This window comes from Nelumbo nucifera, chromosome 1 (assembly GCF_055504915.1).
Source record: "Nelumbo nucifera cultivar China Antique chromosome 1, China Antique-T2T, whole genome shotgun sequence".
Taxonomy (NCBI): Eukaryota; Viridiplantae; Streptophyta; class Magnoliopsida; order Proteales; family Nelumbonaceae; genus Nelumbo; species Nelumbo nucifera.
The window spans coordinates 179,802,892-179,824,142 of NC_142649.1; the positions used below are offsets into that span (position 1 = coordinate 179,802,892).

The following is a 21,251-nucleotide window of genomic DNA, read 5'->3' on the forward strand; positions in this document are numbered from 1 at the left end:
TGTGACAACTCTGCAGCTATCTTCTTCTCAGAAACAACAAGAGTTCGAGTGCATCCAAGCACATGGACATAAATTTTTTTTGTTGTGAGAGAGAAGGTTAGGAACAAGAGATTATTGTAGAGCATATTAGCACTACAACTATGATAGCTGATTCATTGACCAAGGTTCTTAATGTAAAATTGCTCATGGAACAAGTTACCCATATGGGTGTTGTAGAATCATTTTATTCACATGGTTAGTGGGAGTATCTTTTGCTAGCATAAAGACAATTGTTGTTCCCATATAATATAATTTTTGTTTCATTTATTCTACATCAAATTATCTGTTCTTCCACTATAAAGATTCTAGTGGGTTGTAAATAGCAGAAATCTAAGGAACCATACAGGTGGAAGAGATGTGATTGATCACTACATCATACGGATCATTCCACATTTAGGTCATGGACTATGGAGGATGTAGATGTCAATACAATGACCATGAAATGATATTACATTGTTAGTGAGATGTAATGATCTTTGTGATCTTGTATTGATAGCCTCATTTGTCTCAGTTCGATTTAATATTAAGAATGCCATAAGGAATGTGAATGGAGTATGTTTAATTAAATACGGAAAAATATATAATAATAATAATAATAATAAAAATAATAATAATAACATTCAAAATATTCTCTTAATGGTCTTGCAAAGGAACGTCCAAAACATTTCTTCTTCACTTTTAATGGTCTTGCAACGTTCACAGGGCATTCAAAGCCATGAACGTGTCACCTTGATGGGAAAGTAACCGTTCCTTGAGATGGCTATAAAAGGGAGGGTCCCCAACCCCGTGCAATCTATCTCCAATCCATAGAAAGGCTCTCCCATCGAGCAGATAGTTGAAACGGGGTTGAAGTGATCTCCCAGATAGTTGGATCAGCCATGGCTTCTTCAAGATCGCCAGTTTCAGGTAAGATTATTTTTCTGTTTTCTCAAGAGCAAAAGTTGATGTTAGTTTAACACTTTTTTTATTTTTTCTTTTCCTTTCTTCTGTTAAATCTCCGGATTAAGATGTTTTTATTTTCCAATTCGATCCCAGGATTTCAGTTATTGTAGGTGGGTTTCTTTAATTTTAGAATAGTTTGTCTTTTTTAATCATTTTGGGCCAAATTTATGTGGTGGTATATCAGAATCAAGTGTTGTATTCGATGTCTTTTGTGTAATCGGTTGGGGTGTTGGCTCTATCTTGTTTCTGCTTGTATTTCTTGTCGTTGTTGCCTAAGTGAGTTGAGAATTGGAATTATTGTTGGAGCTCGAGTTTGTTTTGAGTTCTGGGTGGGTTTGTGGATTCCCATTTAGGAATTTAGTATAATTCATGATTCCTAGGGTTTGTTTATGCTCATTTCTATTAATGGTTCTTTTGATTTCTTATCTGGATCAATCTTTTAGGTGATTTCAGTTTGTGGAAATCCATGTTCGTAAGCAGAGTATAAAGGTTTTGACTATTAGATTCTTTATTCTTGGTTATTTATTTCTTTTTTTTTTCATTTTGTTAAAAAAAATTGGCTTGGTGGGTTTCTTTTGCTCATGGATTATGGTGGAGAAGCTGGGTTCTTCGGTGGAAATGTTGGTTGTTTGAGCTCCTTTGTTTTATCTATGTAGGAGTGGTTTGATCTTTGATGGAGGTTAATGGTATGGCGAGAGGAATGATCTCTGGTCTGTCTCTTGGAATGCTTGGGTTGGAGATGCCTCTGCATCAAACATAGCAACAACACCATCCTCACCAACACCACCAGTAGCAACAACACCCCCAAATGGTGTCATTTCCAGGTTAAGACGCCAATCATCACTTGTAGTCTCAGTCTGTGAAGCAGCATGAACACCCTTCTTATGCCACCAAAGCGAAACCACAACCAGCATTGAGACGAGGAGTAGGAATTCGCGGGGGAAGACGGTGGAGCAGACGAGAGAAAGAGGATGTCTCTGTGGCAGAGAATGAAGTGGACAGATAACATGGTGAGGCTTCTCATCATGGTGGTCTTCTACATCGGCGACGACGGTGGCTCTGAAGGCAACGACCCCTTCGGCGCTGCCAAGAAGAAGCCTGACGGGCTTCTGCAGAAGAAAGGCAAGTGGTTTTAGGTTGGTATAAGAAATCCACAGGATTCCGCAAAAACCTCTTCACATTTTTGAGTTTTGACCTCTGAAATTTCGAATAGAATCATTAAAATCATTAATGCCATCTCAACTAAAATCTCAAATCTGGGCTCACATTAGATCAGACCATTAGGAAAGAATCTTACCCAATTCAGCTCTCAAGGGTGGGACCCCCTGCTTAGATTTGGACAGTCTGGATTTGGATCCAATCTCAGCAATTGCAAGTGTGAATAATTGTTCCCACTTGCATTGGTTGAAATAGTTGATGGGATCATTTTCATAATTTCAATAGGGAATTCATGCATTATTCAAAATAGCTGAGGGGTATTTAGATCTTTTTGTCTTCTAATTGATGGTGAGTTAACCTTGGGTACTAAATTGTTGCAAAATGAAAATTTTGGTACTAGATTATCGCATTTTAAAGTTCGGGTACTAAATTGGCACTTGACCTAAAGTATAGGATACTTATTGGGAATTTTCCCTTCATTATATTCGGTCCATTTTGCAATATACCAAAGTTACCCCCGTTAATCTTCAACCCAAAACCCAAGAATTAGCCACTACATTCTTTCTCCATCGGCCGCTGCTTCCCCTAAGGCGTCTGAGAAGAATAGTCCACAACTTCTCACCGGTCGCTGCTTCTCTCATACCTTTGTTTGAGAAGAACGGCCAGATGCTCATGAAGACTATTCCCATCATCTGAGAAGAAGAGCAGTCGGAGTACAGTCTGCAACTTATCACCGTCCGCTACTTCTCTCATCGTTTGAGAAGAAGAACGATGGATTATTGCCTCTTTCATCATGGATATTGATTTTTTTTCCTAATTCATCTTTGATAAATGTAACTCAGATTTCACGAGAAGGAATTCAGGTTGCAAGGAAGGACTAATGTCTCCCCAAGTTTCCTATGAGAAAAACGAGAATGAAAAAGATCATAACTTTAAGCTGGTGAGGGCAAGGTCACCATCGGTTTCAAAGGGATCAAAGAATTTCATGGATCCGACCATTTCTATATCTTTTAAGGAGAACCCATCGTCGAGAAAGAAAGTGTTGACTGAGAGAAATGAGACTGTTAGAACTTCCACTTTGTTCTCTGGTGGAAAATCCCCTCTTACTTGCATAAATCTATCGGAATCTACGGAAGAGACTGGTACGAAGTCGAACACAATTTTTCATTATCAGGTATGTTTAGATTGCAAAAGAAAAATAGAGACGTTACGTGAACCAGTCATTGCAGATTTTGGTTGCAACCTCATCCTACCTCCTTTGGTTTCTGAACCTCTCAAAAGCATTGCTACACCAAAAGTCAATAGTTCATCGATTCCAGGAAATCTACCCCTACCTCAACAATTAGGTCTCTAGACTTTGCAGCAGGGGAAGAGATTGGTGTAGAACCAAATGACCTTCTCGATTCCCAGGAACCCTTAGAAACCCGGACACATACACCATTAAGGTTCCTTCACAGGATTTTTCCTTCATCTGACAAACCCAACTCGGTAACATTGTGCTTTAGAGAACTACCAAAGCCATGGTTTTCTACCATCTTCATCAATGAACCAACATCAAAATCTGCCTTGCTGGAACTCCCAAAAGGTTCCTTCACAGGATTTTTCTCAAGTAATTATACAGGAGTTCATGATTACCTTTTGACTGCCTAACCTTCTGAACTTGCTCAACTGGGGCTGTTGCAGCTGAACTAAACATCTCCAGGCTTTCCATGACCTTTCTTGTGGGAATAACTGGCTCACCAGTCGTATTATTAGGGGTGCTCTCACTCCTCTTTTCCTACAACCTCTTGCTTTGCTTAGAAAGAGAATTTTGTTTCTGTAATCTCATCCCCTGAACATTGAAATCTTCCACTTTAGTAGGAAAACCTCCAAATTTGGACTCAGAAGACACCAGTTCCTTCTTCCCTATTTCCTTTATTTTTCCAAGGAAAGACCTCCATCGAGATTGAGAAGCCAAGGAACTACTGTCAAAGATCTTATACTGAGATTCAGATGCTGCAAGGTTTCTTGTTTCAGTGCTGCTTCCAAACTTACCAAAAACCCAAGTTTAAGGGCATTTTAGTCAAAAAAATTGTTTAACAGGCTGAGTCACCATTCAGGGGCAGTTTAGTCATGAAATATGCATTTAGGTTGATGTGAACAACTTGAGTCATTCAACTTTAACGGCGTTGTAACGGATGGTGAGTTTTAGAAAATAAAATTTCACTGACACAGTGAGTTTTAGACGTTTTGAAAAGTTGTTGTGGGTTTAAGAGAATTCAGAAAAAGTGATGGTAGGTTTTGGACAATTACCCTTATTTTTAAAGAAAACACCATTTAAACTTTTCTGAGGCATTTTGTCCTCCTTGGCACCTAATGGTGTAAACACCATTTAAACTTTTCTGAGGCATTTTGTCCTCCTTGGCATTTTGTCCTCCTTGGCACCTAATGGTGTAAACACCATTTAAACTTTTCTGAGGCATTTTGTCCTCCTTGGCACCTAATGGTGTTTAGTTTCACTTATGTATAATAAACAACGACGAATGGTTATAACATTTTACCTTGTGTTTATACTTTTTTTTCATTTCCGGTACTTAAATCAAGTACAAACGCAAAACCTCTTTAACACTAAGGGGATGTTTGGAAGCGTGGCCATTTTTCTAAAAAACAATGCCACATTGGATCCATGTAGGCGATTCAACAAACACATTTTTGAAAAAACGCGTATGCCTCATAAATCGGGACCCAGCCATTGCATGAAACACTTCGGTGAACCGTTGCCCCCAATGGTTGACTGATATGGCAAATACTTGTATCCTATGTGGCACTTACCTGTTAGATGAATTGTCACTAGTGGGAATATTTTCTCCTCTCACAGTTGATGCTTTGTAGAGGGTGGTCGCCGGAGAGGGCGGTCGCTTGAGCCGTGTAACTTGCCACCAGTCTTAAATCTGGACGGTCAAAAGCATTTAGGGGATGTTTGGAAGAAAGTAAGCTTATTTGGTAGAAAGATTAAAGTCATATTCAAAAGAAAAAAAAATAAAAGGGAGGAACATATATCAGTTACCAAACAGAGAAATATCTTCGTCTTGAATGGCTGGGACTTGTCCAAAGGGCTATTGCAGAGAAGAAGGTTCAAAATGGAACTAAAATATGCAGGGGATAAAAAATGTGTGCAGTTAAGAGTCTAAGGATTGGTATGGTCATATCATGTTCATACCTGAATCTTGAGAAAATCGGGTTTCTTGTGTTCACCCTTAGACATGTTAACGCTGATGAGGTGAAACTGAACTTCTTTTTCGAGGAGACATGCTAAGACCCTTGAAATGGAAGTGGACATGGGCGGCCCATATACTTTCACAGGCGTCGCCATTATAGGTTTTACAGCGGCCGTCGGTAGCTTACTCTGATCCTCTCTCGTTCCAGTGTATCAATGTATGTATTTCCAGCCTTCCAGGCTAAAAGAAGAGATGGGACTTTATCCTTTGGTCATAGAGGGTGGTCGCTTGAGCCACATAACTTTCCATCAGTCTTAAATCTAGACGATCAGAAGCATTTAGGGGATGTTTGGTTACAAACTACTGTAGACTTAGCCCACTAGGCAACGAAACATATTTTCTTCTTCATTCTTCCCACTAGTAACCATTGTACTTTTCTTCTTTGGATGGGAAGTGATTTACTAAGGGTGTTTACACCTAAAACATATAGCAAGAAGGTGGGTTGAGAACCTTCGTACATCAGGGATGTAATCAGAAGCATTTAGGTGAATTGGATCACGCACAGCCATTGGATATGATGCCATTATTCATGCTGATGTTGTTGATTTATTCCAATAACATTTTCAAATATTATAAAACAATCATCCAATTAGTCTGGACCATTTGATAAGCATCATTATATATTTTGGTATGATATTAGTGCGCCTCATCTTACGGGGTAATGTGTGCACATACATGTTAGTGCGCCTCATTGTCTACGTGGAAGAAACACTCCCAAACAAAATCAAAACGTTTTTTTAAAAAACAAAAAAATGGATCTTGGAATTATGGGCATTTTTTCTTGAAAATCGATCCCAAAAAATGCACACGTTTCTAAACACCATCTAAGATAGTAGACACCCTCAAGGACAGGAAACAGTTACTTATCCTTCATGTTCTCTCGTTTGTGGGGCTGCAGAGCCCTCAAACTCTGATCTCATGAGGCGTTAGGATTTGGAGTTTTAGTTTGATTTAGAAGAACTCATCTCCGGGAGGAGAGGCCATTTTAAATCCACTTGCAACATAGGAAATTTTCTGATTAGAATAAAAGCGAATCGTGATGGAGTTTGAACCCGTGGGTTTGTGGGAAGCGTGAACCCACCAATTAGAAACAGTTACGTCAGCACTCAAAAAAATGGGTAACTTTAATGGGAATTTTATCGTTAGTCAAGCAATCCGGTTGAACCAGATACAAAAGGACAAAAACCCAATTTTTTAAATGCTTTGGGAATTTTTAATTCTCCATTTCTTTCTCCTCTCCTCCACCAAGCCGTAGTTCAGAAGCTTCGCACCGGTGATTTCACTGTACACCGGCATCTGTTAACGTAAGATCCACTTGCGGCGACAAGAAGTCAACAAGTCTTTCTTCTTCTTCTTCTTCTTTGTAACAGGCTTAAGCAAGTGACGAAAGTACTCGGCCTGCCAAACATTGAAAGAAAATGTAAGATTTAAAGTCTTGACACCCATCATCAACAAAAGAAGATTACAGTCTGATAATGTATCCAAGGATTTACAATCACCAGTAACCGTTAACAAGATATCATAGAACTAGTGGGCTAAAAAAATATATTAAATGCAGCTCAGCTAGCTCATAAACAATTAGTGGATTTCAAAAGTTCGTATAGAGGAAAATACGATTAGTACTCATCAGTCATGAGAATGAGATGTTTCCAACCGAATAACAGGAAGAAATGAAACAAAACAAAATGAAATGCCCTTAAAATCAGAAATTCTGCTCAAGTGAAGGAAAATTCAAAACAAGGCGAAACGAAAAGAAATGCCCACAAACGACTTAGAAATTTACACTGAGTGCTCTCTCTAATTCCCCATCATCGCACTCTCTCATCTTCTCTGAATCTTTTCTAGTATCATTTTTTACTTCATTAGTCTAATTGGGATCTATTCTGAATGTAATTGGAAGGATTAGTAGAGGGCATGGACTTGTTCTGACTCAATGTTTTCAAAACCGGACTGGACGGATGGTTGGACTGGTTTCGTTTTACCTTAGAACTGTCTTTTGGTTAGTAAACCATTGATCCGGGTTGTCGAACCATCCAACAGTTTTTAGCCATTTTTTTAAATTTTTATTTTTTATCAGAATGGGCCATCCATTTGGTTCAAACGGTCAGACTGTTTGACTCAGAAATCGGACTCTTGAACTCGTTGTTTGGTTCAGTTTTAAAAACCTTGGTCTGACTCAACAAATAACGTGTAATTATTAGGGTAAATTCCACTTTAGTACCTTGAACTTTTAGGGCAATGTCAAGTGAGTATCCAAAGTGTCACTGTAGTACCCAAATTTTCAAAAAATATCAAGTTAGTCCAAAACCATTAACAGACATTAATTATTATGTAAAAGGACAAAAATGCCCTTCACCTATGAAAAAATTGCAATGATCTGTTTGGGTACTAACTTGACATTTTTTGAAAGTGTTTGGGTATTGCAGTGATATGTTTGAAAGTTCGGATATTAAATTGACAGTACCCCCAAAGTTTAGGGTACTAAAGTGGAATTTACCCTAATAATTACATGTTGTTCGCTGAGTCAGACCAAGGTTTTTAAAACTGAACTGAACAACGAGTTCAGGAGCCCAATTCCTGAGTCAAACAGTCTGACCGTTTGAATCGAACGGACAACCCATTCTGATAAAAAATAAAAAATTAAAAAAATAACTAAAAACCGTTAGACGATTCAAACACCCAAGTCAGCGATTTACTAACCAAATCAACGGTTTTTGGCCAAAAGACGATTCTAGAATAAAACAGAACCAGTCCGACCATCTTGTCCAGTCCGATTTTGAAAACATTGAGTCAGACCAAGTCCATGCCCTCTACTAATCCTTCCAAGTGCATTCAGATACATCCTAATTAGGCTATGTGACTTCAGGCTATTGACATATAATATTGCGCTAAACAAGGTTTTGGATGAAATTAAAATCAATTACTAGGGGAGGCAAATGCGATTGACGCCTACAAAAGATCAAGAATTCGACAACTCCTAGTGCCAAAAAAAAAAAAAAAGCTAATTCCTGGGCATTAATCAAAATAGGCCATGAAACAAGCCATGTAAAAGAAAACTTAAGAGTTCTTCCAACTATGGTCGTATAACACAAGAAACTTCAACATGAACACATCGACGACAGATAAAAAACTAAGTGGAAATGAAGAAATAACAGGAAAAAAAAAGTGAAATTTCGTATCTGTACATGAATCTTTATGGAAAAGGAAAAAAAAAAAAAGGTAAACACAAAAAGCTCAGGTACCTTAACGAAGTCAAAACTACAAACAAATGACAGGGAAGAAGTGACAATCGTCTTTAGAAGCCATGCTGTGTAGGAACATTAATTCCATGGAGTAAGGTTGATTCTGTATACGTACCTAATCTGAGACATGACCGGATCTTTTCCGCATGCTTGGGCTCATCACCATTGATAACTGGCTTTCAGATTTCATTCTCATATTGAGTCCACATGGAGACAATTGTGGAGGTCTTTGTCGCCCTTTGGGCGTTACTGTCAAACCAAACAGGATGGTGTTAAAATCTTTTACAGTCAAAAGTGATGATTGCCAAAGACTGCAGCTATTACCTATTAATTTACAAATTAGAGAACTTCAAAATGGCTCAGACACATTTCAGTTAGCAATAAGAGAGGTGACTGAAACTAATTCTGCCTAGAAGCTTAAGCTGTTAAGCCATTCTCTAACACGCCCCTCATGAGAAAGTTCATTGGAAATTTTAATTAATTATGGGGGCAAGGAGGATGGGACAATAGACCACTTGGCTAAACACATCCCCATAAGTTTTTAAGCCGTTAGGTGAGTTCTCTAAATATGTTTTTAATTCTCTAACAAATTTCTCAACATTTTGTAAAAATCAAAATGCTCTCTGGGTCTCGGTTTTACCGGTTAGGCTTGCCCATCCAACCTGCCAAAACCATCATGTAATTAAGGGTGTCAATGGACCGGTTTTGGATTGAACCCTGTCCAGTCCAAAATTAATTTGGACTGATTGGATTGGACCAATCTGATCCAAAATATTTATTAGATTGGATTGGACCCGGTCCGTCTGTAACAAATTTATATTCGATTTTGTTGGATTAAGCCAATATTTAATCATTTGATATAAGATAAGAATATATGTGTCAGTGGACCAGGTTTGGGTTGAAACCAATCTAACTCAAAATGAACTTAAACAGATTGGACGGTCCAAACATAGAATTAGACCGGTCCTTGGTCTAAAATATTCATTGGATTGAAATGGACATGGTTCATTTATAATGGTTTTACATTGGACTGGATCAGATTGGACCAAATCCAGTCCAATTGACACCCCTACATATAACCAGGACCTAAAAAGGCCACCTGTTCCCAATTTTCATGGTCCGACCATCCGGTCCAGGTCGAGTCTTAAAACATTGATTTTATTTTTATGTGAAGTAACATAGAAAATAATAAGGAACATAAAAGTTAAAAGATAACCTGGTTGCTTGGTGTTCTTCCCGTCTGTCATTGCCGTAGTTATTATCTTCTTTAACAAAGTTTTCTTGTTTGTCTCGGAACAAACGGACGGCTTCTTTTCAGTTAACGTTGGGAATGGATCATCGACTATAGATGCATTCTCGTCCCCGCAAACTGAAGTTCCATCGCTCCCTGATTCCGAACTCCTATCTTTAAGGCTCAGGCTCGTCTTCTCTTTCTCTATAACCCTATAAGCAAACATCTGAAATGGGATTTGCGACACTGGTGCTGCTGTGTCAGGATTGCCCCACGAGGGAAACTTCTTTAAAAGCCCTGCCTCCACCTCGCAATAATCGATTACAGGCAATGGCGGGTCAGGCTGGTTGTTGTCAGGGTTCATCAATAGAAACCGCTTGATGTAACGGAGGATCCTACAGATGGAAGAGAAGCTCGGGCGTTGACTTGGGTCGCTATGCCAACATCTTTTGGTCAAGTTTGTGAGGTATTTTGGTGCAGTAAATGGAAACAGAGGTCTCTCCCCTGCTCTTACGTTCCGGCTCATCTTGTCTCCTTGCAGATGACTATCTTCAAATGGGACTTTCCCTGTCAAAAGCTCGAAGCATATCATCCCAAAGCTATACACATCGGCCTTCTCTGTGTACTTGCAATTACAATTGTTCCCTGTCTGTTCTTGCTCCGCTAATACCTCTGGGCCATACCAGATTACTGGGAGAGCCCCATTCCCATTCTGCTGGCACGGGTTTCGAGGGTTGTCTTTAATGGAAGATAAGCCAAACCCTGAGACTTTTGCATGCAAGTGCCCTTCGGGGTATACATTCCTTGCTCTAACTAGGATGTTGGAAGGATTCAAATCTCCATGGTATATGTTTTGGGAATGAAGATATTCCATCCCTCTTGCAATCTGAAGCATTAGATCAACAGCAACCGGGAGAGAAAATGGGACCACCCTTTTCCTGGGCTGAGTTATTTCTTTCATGTAGTTGGACAGATCCTTGGTCATCAACTCTGTTACCAGAAAGCATTCTTTCTTTTCTTCATCACAGAAGCTACAGAGGAAGTTCAATATGTTAGGATGGCTCATGGCTGAGAGACGAGATATCTCGGGAATCAGAAGCTCGATGTTCCCGAAGAAGTGTCTTAGGACAAAGCTTTCTCCCACCCACTGGATCTCCTTGTATTGGCTTCCATTCCCTAACCGTCTCCTTACCTGGTAGTCCTTCCAACTCACTAAGATCGAACTCGGGAAGAGCTTCCCATTCGATGGTTCTGACCCATCTAGATTCTTGACTAGGAGTTCCATCAGACGTTGCTCTTGCTTTGTTAGAGCTAAGGACGACTCTGATCTCTTCTTCCTGATTGTGTCAAGAAGAATCCATCTATCCTCCTTCCAGACCGTCTCCAACCGACTGCAGATATCTTGAGAAGCCAGGTACTGTTTTCCAAATAACCACTGGAAAAGCTTCGGATCCTTCCATTCATTCTCATATTTCTTAGAAAAAATGAACCGCTTCTTCTGGATCTCATCTTGGTCACAGCCGGAGATTTCTGAAGCAGCCTCAATGGCCTCCATTACCACAGGAATGCAGCAAAGCAAATTATGGATGTGGAACTCGACGCAGTCGGTGCTCTTAGAGAAGGTGATGACTTTGGACCACCAGTCCTTGTTCTCCAAACACTCTTTAACGTAGAGTTCCCCTTCTTTGAAAATTCTGTATAGGCTTCTTAAGGGGTGTTCAAGAACCTTCCATTTTGTGCTCTTCTCTTCGAATTTCAGGTTCTGCCTCATTTCCTCTGCAATCCTTTCGAACGCAAGATTGAAGATATCGAACAGCAAGCAGCACTGCTTCTTATTGATTTGGATATCGTCTTGGAATACCATCAGGGCTCTAAGACTCCCCAAAGCTTCTCCAGTCCGCCGGAATTGTTCCATCCCCGGGCTCAAAAAGCAAGGGAACGCGATTTTCTAATACAAAATCACAGCATTCAACGATTAAATAAATGTTAAAACTGTTTCATCGCAGAACAGAGCAGGAAATGGAAAATGAAAATACCAAAGAAAAAGGGAATATATAGAAGCAAAAAGAAATAATTCTCACCAGAAGAGTGCCGTAGGGAGTTAAAGCGTTCTCCTACACACCCCTAAATTCGCTCCGTCCAGGCTTCTACGACCAAGGAAAAACCAACAAAGGGGTGCCGGAGAAAACGCAAATTCCCTCGTTTAATCCTTCAAACTCAGAAAGAAATTTAACAGGACTCCCTTTGATCGCCGAAAGAAAAGCAGAAAATCAAAACTTGGTTACAATCAGAAACCTGAGGCCTCCAGTCCACCATGAAATTACGCAAAATTTAACAGAACAGACGACATATTGGAATCTAGATCACCTAAGAGGACAAAAAATTGACCTCCTGGTGATCTAGAAACCATGCACCGGTGTACCATGAAATTACGCAAAATTTAGCAGAACAGACAACATATTGGAATCTAAATCATCCAAGAGGACAAAAAATTGACCTCCTGGTGATCTAGAAACTGTGCACCGGTGTACGTCTGGACTAGACCGATGGAAAACGGAGAAATCTGCAAGGAGGATAGATCTTAATTCTTTTCCTATTACTGGAGCTGAAATCCCGAGTGGGTGGATAGATTTGGGTATTTGAACCCAAAGTTGTCGGCCTATTTCGATTGAAGGTGCCACCGTTGAAAGCTGAAACGTCCGTTTTGTTAGGAGATGATTATAAAGAGTTCCCGAGAGTTTCGACTCTAATTTAGTAATTTTAAATTCGGTGGGTCGCTGTAACGGCTAACCGTTCCAACGGGATGATGGCAGCGTACACGTTTTTTTACTTTATATACCGGAAACCTAAACGCGTTTCATTTGTGATTTCTGAAACAAGACGATACATTGATGACATTTTCCCATTTAATTTAATTTATTGATAAAAAACAGACGTACGTCGATCACCAAAACCAAGCTCCAAAATTCTTAACAAGCACCAAAACCAACTCCTGTGCTTGTACGCTTTCATCCTTTGATGAAGCTGCATTCCGGGAATATTCCACGGTCATGAACGGAAGTTTTGGCTTTTTCATCGGAACCAGTCCTAGTGTTACTGTTTCAAGTCAAATATGATCGCCCAAGGTAAAAACAGTCTTATTGATAAGGCTTTGCCAAGTTGCCAGGTGTTCAAATTTATCCTACCTCCGAGACGCTGTCTAAAAAAAGGTTTTGTTATTTTTTTCGCTATCTTCCACACTCCACTCGTCCAACCCTTCAACAAATACACATATGAAAATAAATATAATACTGCAATTTTAATCAGTCAGAAACCCCCGTGAATTTAAATCATTATCGCTTTGATTGTTGTATCAATCTTCTAGGTGCATAGGGGCAACCGGCAACTATTCTTAATGTATTTTTGTTTGGTACCCACTTTCCACATAATGCTCGGATCTCCTACAACAAACTTTTCGCACTTCGGGTAGGAGATCCGCAAAGTGACTTAACCAATCGAGGGTGTATTAGGTGGTTTGTTCCAGTGCTGACGTGGAATTAAATCAACTTTAGGAAAAAAGGGGTCAGAAGAAGTTATTAATGATGCAATTACCCAAAAAAATAGGTGAGTTTTGTTTATTTTGGAGAAAAATTTTAGTTGTCAGGGCCAACAGTATAGACTGTTTGAGAGAATTTTTGGGAATGTCACGTATTATCATAAGAATGGGTAAATTAATAATTATATCTTAATTTATTTTGACTTAAAACAAAGATTGTATTTGGTAAGTCTTTCAATGGTGTCTTCTGGCCTGAAAGCCCAAATTTTGAGTTTTTTCCGTTTGGCAAAAGAAGACAAGAAGACGGGAAGATGGGCAGCTCAAAAAACTTGTGCAAGCCCGAAAATCCCCAAAATTGAGAAGCTCCAACCTGAGCTTATACAAATTCTGGGCCTTCTAAGCTTTATCATACGTGTGTCAAGAATTGCATGATTGAGAAAATAGTTGGGGTTCTTCGAACAAAACCACCCATTCCTCAATGTGCATGTAAAACCCTCCACTGTAGAAGGTATTTTCCTCCTCCTTTCTTCTTCATCTTCTTTTTTTGCTTTCTTCTTCTTCTTCTTTTTCTTCAAACATGAATCATCAATGGGGACAGAGGGTGAGAGGAATTATTAATTACCATTATTGTGAAAGAGGGATGATGTTTTTTTTTTTTAGAAACTCAATGCAGTGTAGATTCTTTCACTGATTTGCTAATTCTAGTTGGTCTAGAGCTAAGCAAAAACCTCCTTACCGGTATATCACAAAATTGCCTCAAATCCTATATTACTATTTATTGAAGAGTTATTTCTGCTACAATTGATTATTAAAAATTCTGGGTCTCCCCAAACCTTTTTGTTTTTCAAACTTGCAAATATTTTTCATTGTTTACCTCAACAGGGATTACCTTGTATTGCCTTCTTTTTCTTTACTTTGCTTTTCCACCTGGGTCTGCTTTATTTATTTGTTTAATTTTTTTTTTTTGGGGGGGGGGGATCCTTTTCTTTATTCATCTGCCATCTGGCTTTCACCTTTTGATTCTTTCGCTATTTATATGATCTGGGTTTTAATTTTTTTTCCTAATTTAATTGGTTTTAAATTCTTCTTTTTCTATCTTGGTTTCCTTCTAAGTATCTCTTCGCCTCTCTATGTCATATCCAATGTGCTTACCTTTGCTTCTGCTTCCTATTCCCTTCATGCTAGGCTCTTTGGCCTTTTCAATCTGGGTGATTTCTTGTGGTTTCCCTTCTAGGTTTTCTTGTCTTTGGATGATCTGCTGATACCAATAGGAATTCAACTACGGGGAGGCTTGTTTCATCAAAATTGCAGTGTGTTTTTTGAGGATGAGTTGAGAGATCAGAGACGACTAGCCCGAGTGCTTAGAATTAAGAGCGCTTAAATTTGAAAATTTTCTATTCAATTTATTAAAACCCTATGCTTTCTTTGTTTTAATTGAAGTTTCTATCGTTTACTTTCCCTTGTTTATTAAATTGTTGCAATGTCTTAGAATCGAATTTTCCCTTTTATGGTCAAGCTCCCTCCCATGATCAAATCAAAGGGTTGTTTGCTAACGTGAACCAACAATGGGGACAGAGGGAGAGGAGAATTATTAAAAATACTTATAATATCATATTAATTACTATTACTGTGAAGGTGGGAGTATGTTTTTTTTTTTTTCAGAAACTCAATGCAGTGTAGATTCTTTCACTGATTTGCTTGTTCTAGCTAGTCTAGAGTAAGCAAGAACCTCCTTGTGGGCATATCACAAAATTGCCTCAAATCCTATATTACTATTTATTATTTCTGCTACAATTGACTATTAATTCATTTCTGACTTTTTCCAACTGCCAAATTATAATGCTTATTCCTCTTTGTTGTTGATAAAGATTAGCTATTTATTGGAAAATTATTTCTGTTACACACAACTATTAATTCTCTAATTTTCTTGTTATCTACTAGAATTTTTATAATAAATTATCTTGGAACATCTGATGGTCCTTCTTTGAATTATTTCCTACTAAAGAGGATATTGAACGCTGTAACAGCCATGGTTGAAAGAAATCCATTATAATAGCCACGGGGCCAATAGATAATATATGTGCTGGCCCAAAATGAGAGTTGGGCCCACATTGTTTTATTTGTATAGGTGAATGCATGGGTTGGTCCCACTTCAATATTTTGTATAGGTAAACACATGAGTGGGGTCAAGCAGGTGATGTATGTGTAAGCCAAAGATGAGAGTGGGCCTACATTGATTTTTTTTTGTTATGGTAAGTGCATTAATGGGTCCGTGTAAATAATTGTATAAGTGGGACCCAAGAGTACTATTTTCATATTTGAATGTGTTATTGGGTTTCACACTTGATATTTCACATGTGTGTTAAGCACATGTTTATTCATCACTGTTATGCACTTTGCCAAACGATCTTTATGTCTTCCTAGCTTTCTATAATATCTGTTATAATTACTGCAACTAAATGATCTTTGGACTTCCTAGATCTACCTATGAAAGCTCTTGTGGTCTTATCGGTCTTTAGCAACTAGAAGATCTATTGTTGAAAGACTTGCCAAATTCCCCCGAAAGCATAAACGTGAATAGATGAATTGCCCAGAACATGCCCAACTTAGAAACTGTCTCAACAGCCTATGCTATTGGGCCCTAACAGCCAAAGTTAATCCTTATTTTGGTAGATCCACAGAGTGAGTTTGGGTAAGGGTTTTAGCTTCATGGGAAAGTCATCAAGGCCCGAGGGATGTTTACGACCGAACCACTTTTTTTTTTATGCTACAACTATGGGAACTTTTTGAAACCGTTTGCAACTCTTCTAATCGATTTGATTCTTCGGTTTTTTGGATTTTTATATTTATAATATATATTATAAATAAATAAATAAATATAATATAATATATTATAAATGGGTTCAACTATGATATCTAAAAGACATGATGTCAGAAAACAAAAACTAATCAATTAGCTAGTATTTGTCCCTTGTGTAGCTTACAAGCTGAGAACTTAATTCATTTATTTTTTGCATGTGAAGTAACTCAAAGGGCCTGGTTTGGTTCAAATATTTCTCTTTGAGTAGAGGCTTTAGAGCAACTTGTTGCTAATTCACTCCAAGATTGGCTTCTCTGTGGTTTCAACTTGATGACCCTGTGGCAGAATCTCACTTATCTATTTTTGCACAGCAGGGTGCTATCATTATGTGGAATATTTAGAAAAATCGATGTAAGGTGGTATTTGAGCATACCTCTTTTGATCCTTTAGCTGTACTAGTGGTGGCTCAATCTCAGATGACTGAACTGATTTCAAATATTCAATTATGGACTTTAATTCAATCATCTGAAATTCATTTTCAAACTCAAATTGGTTGAATCAAACCACATGCCTCTTCTCTGAAGTTGAATTTTGATGGAGATCTAAATTCATCTACTGGTGATGTCAGACTCCTGATTTGTGGCTCCAATGGTCTTTTTTGCTTTGGACGAGCTTTTAAAGTTCCATTAGGCTCTTCTTTGGAAATAGAAGCCAAAGCCACCTTGGCCACTTTCCAGTTTGCTTTTGATCTGGGTGTTTCTTCAGTTTATATAGAGGGTGATTCTCAAAACGATCATATCGAGTTTGTTGGAAGATGATCATGTACCTCCGTGGAGAATTAGGACTGTTATTACTAATTGCAAACTCCTCATGTTGCAAATCCCTCACTGCTCGGTTAGTTGTGGAGATGTCAATTGGATGGATTTGGTCCAACCCGATTCAGTCCAATGTGAGTTTATTTATAAATGGACTGGACCTAATCCAGTCCAAATCTAATACAAATCAAATTCAATCCAATACAAATCAAATGAAATATCAAAAATTATATAAAAGCACTTTTGTATAAGTATTTTGATAAAAATATTTGCATAAAAGTGTTTTTACAAAAGTACTTCGGAAAAGTGCTTCATTTTTCAAAAAGTACTTCTATGGACTTTTATAAAAGTACTTTCATAGAAGTGCTTTTATAAAAGCACTTTCGTAAAAGTACTTTTATAAAAGCACTTTCGTAGAAGTGTTTTTATAAAAGTGCTTTCATAAAAGTACTTTTGTAAAAGTGTTCTCATAAAAGTTCTTTCAAAAAAGTGATTTTTTTTAAAAGTGCTTCCATAAAAGTGCTTTTATAAAAGTACTTATATAAAAGTGCTTTCATAAAAGTACTTGCATAAAAGTTTTTTTTTTTTTTGTAAAAGTGATTCAATAAAGTTGGTTTCGTATAAAAGTACTATTATAAAAGTGCTTTCTGTTGGTATGAAAATTTTGGGCCCATGAAGTGAAGTAAATAGAGCCCAATATGAGGTTGAATGAAAAGGAGTTGTTATGCCCATTAAGAAAAGAATAAAAAAAAATTGGGCCCAAGAAAGATGTGTGTTAGGTAGATGATTGAATATTGAGTGAGTTTAAAAGAGAGAGAGAGAGAGAGAGAGTATACCATTAGATCCAAACCCAATAGTGTGTTAGGTAGGGCCCACACCTACTGCGTAGATGATTGAATATTGAGACAAAGCCCACCATTCATGGCAATTAGAAAGATTTTCTTACTCTCAAATCAATTAGAGAGATTTTCCCTAATCAATTTTAGTGGAGCCCAATTGATTGGCAACCATGCCTAGTTAACAATTTGGTTAAAAGGAAATTTTGATTGGATGATTCAATGAGGATTATCTTAATTCAATTAATGGATTTCCTTTCTTATATGGCCCTAATTTCTTGACAAGTGGCACCTTTACAAACCTCTTCCAATCAATTTTATTTATACAAAGACCACGGATCTGTTAATTGGAGATCTCAAATCAGCCAATTTTCCCAAATAATACAAAATTATAATTAAGAGAATCCCTTTCAAATCAATTTGTGGGTCCCATATCAATCGGCATTAAATTCCAACAATGATTGATGGATTCAAATCAACTTAAATCCTTTGGACCAACTCATGGGCTAAGGAGGAACCTCTATAAATAGAGGAGAAAACAAGAGAAAGCTTTAGTCCTCCTTCCGCTCTCTCCCTTAGAGCTCCCCTTCGTCTCCCCCTTCGGCTACCCAATTCCTCTCCTTTACTTCTGTTGCTTTTGACAAAGAAGAAGAAAAGACGGACTGCACCAAGATCAAGGAAAGAAGAATCAGAATTTCCGCTCCTGAATCGTTGAAACTTCGAAATCGTTACAGATCCGTGCAACGTTGGCTGAAGAATTCTGACTTTTGAGTTGCTGCAATCAAAAACTTCATCAAATTACTACTCGGGCTCGAAAAGTGAGAAGACCAGCTCTTCCTTCTCCATCGCCACTCCTAGAGAAAGACATCAAGCGGTGAAAGATGAGCAATTTCTGCAACAATAATGTGTTCCGGCTTTTGCAGATACAGTAGTGCTGAACTCTTAATATTAATAGTGATATGGTATGATAGCATAATTGATTCAGGGAACCACATCAGTAGCACCAATTATTGAAAACTAGCCAGGGCGGAACAACGATAGATCTATGGCACTCGAACATGTTGGGGGAGGGAATTACCGACTAAATTCCCTCATTGTTTCCAAGGCAAAGCATCCGCGGGGATAGAAGCTGACAGATGGAATCAAGTGGAAGGACTCCAACCAAAGGCTGATTGGGCAAATTGATTCCCATCATGGATCCATCGAAACCGCATAAAACTCCGGTGAAAGCACAATGGGCTGGGTCAGATTGCTTCGGGAATTCAGCTCTAGTTGTTTCGGGAATTCAGCTCTCATAGGGTATGTTGTTTGCCTTCATTATAGTAACTATAAATCTGTATAGCACAATGGGCTGGGTCAGATTGCTTCAACCGAGGAAACAGATATTTTACATACAGATTTGAATGAAAGATTTATAGATGCCAAAGGTTTTTTGCTTCATTTTTCTATGTATGCCAGGATTTACAGTTAACTAATAGGTTTAGTTTTACATAACGTGGACACTCTTAGTTATGACAGCACTACCTTGATTTTTGTTCTGGTCTTAGTAGAATGCTTTTTCTCGGTGTTGCTTTCTTTTGTTTTTTCAACCCCACCTCTGCAAGATACAACTATCGCATTGAGGTCAAACGGAGGACCACAGATGTATTGGAATTGGACATCACATCACATGCTTTGGAATCCAAAACTACCCTTCTTATTTCCTCTCACGCCCAATTAACTACACCAATTGGTTTTGTAATTAGTAGCTACAAATCTATAACTGTTGTGTATATTAGTCTGTTAAAGAACTACAATTATATGCTACGTCCAATGTATAAAATTATGCATGGATTAAAGCAATTTCCTGACGATTGCAGAGTTTACATGTCAAGAATCCCCAACTCTTTAGTGTCTTTTGTTCAACAACTTTCCAAGGGGAACTCTTCTGGGAATAACCCTGGTTCTTGGTATCCCGAGAAGAGAGACCCTGCACTTTTTGTGGGTTCTTCGTTTGTCCCATTGGAGTAGGATCTCCGAAAGACTGAAATGAACTCCGGAATCCGTTCACCCTTGTATTGGGGTCAAGGATTTGGAGCAAGATCCCCTTGAAGTTCACAAAGAGGTCTTATGTGAATTTTAGAGGTATTCACAAGAGTTTACAGAAAGTTCACCAGAGGTGACCGGCCGGTCCTTGTTTTTTCTCGTTCAAACTAAATCACAGCCGCTGTTGCAACTTCCAGCGGTGGTGGTCCTCCTCCTTTCCCTTTTTCCCATTCCGGAGAGTTGGGTCGGATCCTTCTCGCATGTAAGAACTCTTATTTATGGGCTTTCCCCGAGAAATAAATGAGGAAAGGGGAAAGAGATTACAGTTTTTCAAAATTTTCATCAATTAGGTTTTCTTTTGAAAAATTGAGGAATAGTGAAAGACAAATTTGGCCTTTCATTTTTGCATTAGCACTTAGTGACAATGTCAATTGTCAAAAACAGTAGGGGTGCTTTAAGACAATATGTAAACAGTAAGGGTAGAGTTAATCAATTAGCTAAATCATAAGGATAGTTTAAGAAATTTGTCCATATATATATATAAGATTATTTTTCAATTTTTTTAAATATACCTCTCATGGCTTGGCTTGGCCTAGCTTGTGGCATGGCATTGACCTGTATGGGCTTGGGCCGTAGGCTGTGCTAGGCCAACTCCTGAAGTATCCTAGAGAAGGGAAGCATGACCCAGCTCAGCTTGCCAAAAGCACAGGTCACCCGCCCTAGCACAACCCAATTTACATCTCTATGGAAAAGCTTGTAGGCAAAATTTCATTAGCTCGATGAAACATCCATTGCAACAGCATTACAGAAGAAATCTAGAAGAACTAACCAAGTAAAAGGTCTAGACAAAGATAAACCCCGTTTGGCAACTAAATGAGTAATGATATGGAGCAACCACCACGGTGGATAGGGAGCATCCACTAACATGAGTTGGAAAATGCTATAAACATCACCTAAGAGACCTTTATATAGAACCATTACTATGGATATGTGTGTAACTTTAATCTTAGTGTGTGTTTTGTTTCATAGGCATTTTGTGATAGGCGTTTATCAAAACGCTATCATGTCATCACCAAATCATCATTTTTCCCATCATATTCATTTGTATACATTGATATCACAAAAGTGAGTTTTGATTTATGTGTGCACCAACCATTGGGGGAAGCTTCGCTTTAACATTTCCACCAATGATTGTGATGCTGCTCGATCTGAGGTGGTGCACGAACCGAGGAGGGTAGTCAGATAGTCCTTACCAACAGGGCAGAGTCGAGGTGGTAGGATGGAGCCGCGCTTCAAGACCTGTGATGGCCTGAGGAGTGATCCCTGGGTAGATACTTCGATGCTCAAGTCAATAAAAGATGGTGGATGGTT

General features: G+C 38.5%; 2 protein-coding genes across 4 annotated transcripts; one reads left to right on the forward strand and one right to left on the reverse strand.

The window, feature by feature from the left end:
* The first annotated feature begins 739 nt into the window (after nt 1-739).
* LOC104600313 (uncharacterized) lies at nt 740-4,471 on the forward strand. 3 transcript variants are annotated; one of them, XM_088895451.1, is made up of 4 exons: nt 986-1,310; nt 1,425-1,470; nt 1,638-2,103; nt 2,982-4,471. In XM_088895451.1, exons 3-4 carry the CDS (start codon nt 1,953-1,955, stop codon nt 3,491-3,493), a joined length of 663 nt encoding a protein of 220 aa, XP_088751577.1. In that variant the 5' UTR covers nt 986-1,310; nt 1,425-1,470; nt 1,638-1,952; the 3' UTR covers nt 3,494-4,471. The 3 variants fall into 3 exon arrangements, 2 of the variants coding, with proteins under 2 accessions (XP_088751576.1, XP_088751577.1); XM_088895450.1 differs by lacking the exons at nt 986-1,310; nt 1,425-1,470 and adding an exon at nt 740-945; XR_016080730.1 differs by lacking the exons at nt 986-1,310; nt 1,425-1,470 and adding an exon at nt 756-945 and having other exon boundaries at nt 1,638-2,117; nt 2,982-4,318.
* A 2,024-nt stretch (nt 4,472-6,495) lies between these two features.
* Nucleotides 6,496-12,561, reverse strand: LOC104600312 (uncharacterized). Its single transcript, XM_010263187.3, has 4 exons — nt 11,951-12,561; nt 9,855-11,817; nt 8,754-8,887; nt 6,496-6,794 (listed from the first exon to the last, which is right to left on the reverse strand). Exons 2-3 carry the CDS (start codon nt 11,782-11,784, stop codon nt 8,754-8,756), a joined length of 2,064 nt encoding a protein of 687 aa, XP_010261489.1. The 5' UTR covers nt 11,785-11,817; nt 11,951-12,561; the 3' UTR covers nt 6,496-6,794.
* Between the last annotated feature and the right edge of the window lie 8,690 nt (nt 12,562-21,251).

Coding starts and splice junctions, on each gene's coding strand:
- LOC104600313 (XM_088895450.1), top strand. CDS start 1,953: ATGTCTCTGTGGCAGAGAATGAAGTGGACAGATAACATGGTGAGGCTT. Junction 2,104..2,981: donor CGGGCTTCTGCAGAAGAAAG/GCAAGTGGTTTT, acceptor AATGTAACTCAG/ATTTCACGAGAAGGAATTCA.
- LOC104600312 (XM_010263187.3), bottom strand. CDS start 11,784: ATGGAACAATTCCGGCGGACTGGAGAAGCTTTGGGGAGTCTTAGAGCC. Junction 8,888..9,854: donor GAAGAACACCAAGCAACCAG/GTTATCTTTTAA, acceptor TTGGTTTGACAG/TAACGCCCAAAGGGCGACAA.